This window comes from Bos grunniens, chromosome 7 (genome assembly GCF_055505025.1).
Source record: "Bos grunniens cultivar Pamir isolate PY7600 chromosome 7, Bosgru_T2T1.0, whole genome shotgun sequence".
NCBI lineage: Eukaryota > Metazoa > Chordata > Mammalia > Artiodactyla > Bovidae > Bos > Bos grunniens.
This window is the reverse complement of record NC_141171.1, coordinates 42,371,244-42,376,808: the sequence shown is the minus strand read 5'-3', so window position 1 is coordinate 42,376,808 and position 5,565 is coordinate 42,371,244. Positions and strand designations below refer to the sequence as shown.

The window sequence follows — 5,565 nt, the reverse complement described above, 5'->3', positions numbered from 1 at the left end:
TGTCCATTGAGTCAGTGATGTGATTCAACCATCTTGTCCTCTGCCATCCCCTTCTTCTCTTGCCTTCAGTCTTTCCTAGCATCATGGTCTTTTCCAGTGATTTAGCTCTTCGCATCAGGTGGCCAAAGTATTGGAGCTTCAGCTTCAGCATCAGTCCTTCCAATGGATATTCAGGATTGATTTCCTTTAGGATTGACTGGTTTGATCTTGATGTCCAAGGGACTCTCAAGAGTCTTCTCCAAAACCACAATTCAAAGGCATCAATTCTTGGGCACTCAGCCTTCTTTATGGTCTAACTCTCACATCAATACATGACTACTGGAAAAACCATAGCTTTGACTTTGGAATATAGAAACTGCTGTATTAAAAAATCCTTCTGGGAATTTAATGTTATATCTTGCAAATCTTTTCTATAGTTGAATTTCTATAAATCTTAAGGGTATTTTTTTCTATAGAAGCTTCACAGAAAACCCAGGTAAAACATTTATTCTAAGCAGATTTGTTATTGTGACCCTGAGATAATGAAGTAGATCCCAGTAATATTAGTGGAAAATTAACTAATATTTTAAGAGATTTGCTATAGTGAAAATGTTCCTTGATTGGGCCAAAAAAGTAACAGTCATAGCACTAAATGAAAAGAGATCTTTGGTGGGTGGCCTAGACGGTTGACTAGGAAGACCCTAAACTCACCTCCTTTATTGAGCACACCAAAATTACAACTATTTACAGATTGAATATTGATTAGAAAAACCAGAACACTGACAGAAAAGATCTCATACAATGAAAGATATAAATAAGGAGCACAACAATATGGGTGGGAAGGATGGAGATGCAGTATAGACAGGATGCATACCCTCATATGGGTCACCCACAAATGGGAGAATAATTACAATTGCAGAGGTTCTCCCCAACAAGTTAGGGGTCCAAGCCCCATATTGAATTCCCCAGACCAGGCTGTGAGACCAGTAAAGCTTGATTTAGAAAAAGCCTGAGGACTGTAGAAAATAGAGATGTCTGTCTTAAAGGGCTGACAAAGAATCTCACGTGCTCTAGTATACAGAGAAGAGCCACTAATTTGAAAGAAGCATATGCCAGACCCAGCTGCTGATCTTGGAGAATCTCTCAGAAAGGCAGGAGGCAGCTGGAAATCACCTTGGGAACATGAACACTGGTGGGAGTCTTTTTGGGGAGCATGTTCTATCATGTGGTTGCTGGTGCTGGCAAATGCCAGTTTGTAATCCCCCCTCTAGTTTATGGCTCAAGACATGTCCCCACACACCAATGACCCAGAATTAGCTCTGAGCTACCCACGACTTTGTAGACAGAGAATCTTGGATTTGGCTTCACCCACCAGTGGGCCAGTGCTAGCCTTGGGAACAGCCTCATCCTACAGTGGGCAGGCATCAGCTCCAGGAATAACTGGGCCCCCCACCAGTGGGTCAACATACCAACTCCAGGACTTCCAGAGCCTTGCAGCTAGCCAAAGACCTCAGGACTGGCTACACAGACTAGTGAACTGGCACTAGCCTTGGGATCACTCCACCCCACTGCAAGGCATAAGCCCTGCTACCAGCAGGCCAACATCAGCTCTGGAATCCCCAAAGACCCAGTTCTGCCCACCAAGAGACAGCACCAACTCTGAGACATGTTGGATCTCTCAGCCAGCTTCCCTGGGATTCAGTTCCACTCACCAGTGGCCCAACACCAAATTTTGGATTCCCTGAACCCTTTAATCAGCAATGTCAAGGACCTGCTTTGCCCACAAGTTGGTATTAGATCTGGGAACCAAGACCAAACAACCACTCACAACAAAACCTGACTCCATGCACAAGTGGGTCAGCATTGGTCCTGGGACCTCCTGGAGAACTAAAGCCATCTGCCTTGGCACCCAGCCTCACCTATCTGTCAGTAGACTCCATACAAGGCAGAGTTTAGCAACTAACAGGACTAGGAGATAGCCACACCTACAAGACCACCCATAATACTACTAGTCAAAAGGACTCATGCAATCCACATAGTGGGGTGCCCCTCTAGCAGTTAGCTCCTGTGACCAGAGAGGAATGCATTGTTGAGATGCATAGGGTGTCTCCTACAAAAAGCCTCTTTGCTGAGATCAGGAAACATAGATCAGATCAGATCAGATCAGTCGCTCAGTCGTGTCTGACTCTTTGCGACCCCATGAATCACAGCACGCCAGGCCTCCCTGTCCATCACCAACTCCCAGAGTTCACTCAGACTCACGTCCATTGAGTCAGTGATGCCATCCAGCCATCTCATCCTCTGTCGTCCCCTTCTTCTCCTGCCCCCAATCCCTCCCAGCATCAGAATCTTTTCCAATGAGTCAACTCTTTGCATGAGGTGGCCAAAGTACTGGAGTTTCAGCTTTAGTATCATTCCTTCCAAAGAAATTCCAGGGCTGATCTCCTTCAGGATGGACTGGTTGGATGTCCTTGCAGTCCAAGGGACTCTCAAGAGTCTTCTCCAACACCACACTTCAAAAGCATCAATTCTTTGATGCTCAGCTTTCTTCACAGTCCAACTCTCACATCCATACATGACCACTGGAAAAACCATAGCCTTGACTAGACAGACCTTTGTTGGCAAAGTAATGTCTCTGCTTTTCAATATGCTATCGAGGACTACTTAAGTACCAAAAAAAAAAAAAAAAAAAGGAAAGACATAAAGGTAGAAATTGACATTAGCACAGGAATGGCAGTGGACTTAACAAGAAACTAGTGAAAAGAATGAATTTCTGAATTTCATCCAGAAAGAAAATAAAGAAGGAAACACAGGCTTTAATTGATGCATTAGACTAATTGGATACACACACACACACACACACACACACGTAACATTTTATACAAAATCAGCACAATAGACCTTCTTTTCCAATTTTACATGAAACATTCTCTAAGATAGATAATGTGCTAGGGCACAAAACAAATCTCAGTAAATTTAAGAAAATTGAACTCATATTAATCATATCTTCCCACTACAAGGCTACATGACAAGAGAAAAACTCCAAAGAACACAAACACTAAAATATATGCTTACTAAACAACCAATGAGTTATTGAAGATATCAAAGAAGAGATTTAAAAAATACCTGGAGACAAAATGAAACACTCAAACACCCAATGGGCCAAAAATCTATAGGATGCAGAAAAACAGTTCTAAGTGGGAATTGTATAGCAATACAAACCTACCTCAGGAAAAAAGAAAAATCTAAAATAAGCAATGTATCCTTACATCTAAAGAAACTAAAAGAAGAAAAACAAACAGAACACAGGTTATAGAAGAAAACAAACCATAAAGATTAGAGTAGAAATAAATGAAATAGATAATAAAAATGGAAGAGATCAATAAAATTAAGAGTTTGTTCTTTGAAAAAACAAATAAAATTGATAAAACTTTATACAGATGCATCAATTTTATTAATTTAGAGAGGACTTAGTAAAATAAGAAATGAAAAGAAGTTACAACTTATACCACAGAAATGCAAAGGATCATAAGAGATTACTACAAACAATTATAGCCATTAAAATGGACAACCTAGAACAAGAGGACATGATTTTGATGATGATATTGATGATGTCAATAATAATAAGAAAATTGAACAGTTAACTAGAACAGTGAGTGATAATTTTATAAATTAAAATTTTTATTGTTGCTCATTTTACTTGAAATAAGACCATATAATCATAAGTTTCAGTTAATTGTAGTTATTTTTAACTACAGTCTCAGTAGTCACACTGAATTGGATTATAAATTATGAAATTGAACTATTTCATTGGCTTGAAAAATAACAACAATTAATGTAGCATTGAAGAATGAAAAAGGGTGAAAATTGAGAAGTGGACATAATGCAACTACATAAATTATATGTAGTAAACTTAAAAAATTATGTATGAGTACAAGTAGCAGATTAGAAAAAAAGAAGAGTTATATAGAACTATTTCATGGAATAAGTGATCTTTGATCTTTTGTACAGTGGAGCTTCAGTCAAGGCCATTAAGAATGAATTGATGAATGAAAGAAAACACAGAAATAATGACTTTAAGAAAGAAACATCAACCAAGTAGTTATAGGGTGACAATCAGTTTTGGATTTAATGACGCTGACCCAGAGGATGGAGATTATCTGTGTAAACCCATGCAATTTCCCCCAAAGCTAAAGACAAGTAACACACTGTTTGTACTCAACTAGAGTCATCACTATAGAACTAAGAAGAGCTCCATCTCAATAGACATATGTCAATATGTATGCGTCCTAATATCATCCTGCTCCTTTATGCTGTTATATTTCCTATATGACAGTCCAGTGACCATGATTATTTTTAATATTGACAGTAGAGCATTTCTGACAGTGACATTGTAGAATATGATATTTCCTCAATTGTAACACTTTCCCATGCACTTCCTCAGAGCCCCCGCCACTTCTTTATTCCTCAGGCTGTAGATGAGTGGGTTGAGCATGGGGGTCACTATGGTGCCAAGAACAGCTCCAATCTGGTCTTGTTCAGGTGTATAGGCTAAGGCGGGTGTCATGTAGATGAAGATAGCTTGACCAAAGTAGAGACTCACCACTGTCATGTGGGAAGAGCAGGTAGCCAGGGCTTTGTTCTTGCCCTTGCGAGAGTTCATCCTGAGAACAGTGAGGAAGATGAGAGTGTAGGAAGTTAGGATGAGAATAAATGGGATCAGGAGAAAAACAATGGTTGACACAAATTTCACCATCTCATAGGCTGATATGTCCATACAAGACAATCTCAGGATGGCAGGCATCTCACAGAAGTAATGATTAATCTCTCTGGAACCACAGATGGGGAAGTTCATTGGATAGATGGTGTGTACAAGGGCTGCAAGCGCTCCACCAATCCAGGCTGCAGCAGCCATCTGGAGACAGGTGTTGGGGTTCATGAGGACTGTGTATCGCAGGGGGTTACAGACAGCCACATAGCGGTCATAAGCCATGAGAGTCAGCAAGATGCACTCAGCAAGGCCAAGGGTGAGGAAAAAGAAGAGCTGAGTAGCACAGGAAAAATAGGAAATGTTCTTCTTCCCTGTGAAATAGTTGGTGACCATTTTGGGGACCGTGCAGGAGATGTAAGCCAGGTCAATGAGGGAGAGCTGACTGAGCAGGAAGTACATGGGCGTATGAAGATGGGAGTCCAGCCAGATAAGGAGGAGTAGTATGGCATTTCCAGTGAAGGCCGCAGTGTAGATAAGGATGATAATGAGGATGAGGAGGTTGGGATGTCTGAACCAGGGAAAGAGCCCCAGGAGGATGAAGTCAGTTGAGGTATCATTCTTCTGATTCATATTTTCATTCAAATGCCTTATTCAAACTGAACACTTGCAGAAGCAAAATAATGTAGCAGAGGATATGGTGCTCTGCTAAAATAATTTAATCTGTTGGTCAGGACTTTCTTTGTACACTTACGGATCAGACTCCAAAGCAGCACATTCTCATAAAAGAGAAAATGGGGAAAAAAACCACACACACAAAACTTCCTCAAATTAAAACGCCTGTACTTAGAAATTAGAAAGATCATATCTGAAAGTTG

General features: G+C 40.5%; 1 protein-coding gene across 1 annotated transcript; it reads right to left on the bottom strand.

Annotated features, from left to right (window-relative positions):
• Positions 1-4,390: 4,390 nt before the first annotated feature.
• On the bottom strand, positions 4,391-5,320 carry LOC147369245 (olfactory receptor 2T27-like). Its single transcript, XM_086413510.1, has one exon. It carries the CDS (start codon positions 5,318-5,320, stop codon positions 4,391-4,393), a length of 930 nt encoding a protein of 309 aa, XP_086269636.1.
• Between the last annotated feature and the right edge of the window lie 245 nt (positions 5,321-5,565).

Excerpts from the sequence above, each read along its gene's own strand:
- LOC147369245 (XM_086413510.1), bottom strand. The coding sequence starts at position 5,320 with ATGAATCAGAAGAATGATACCTCAACTGACTTCATCCTCCTGGGGCTC.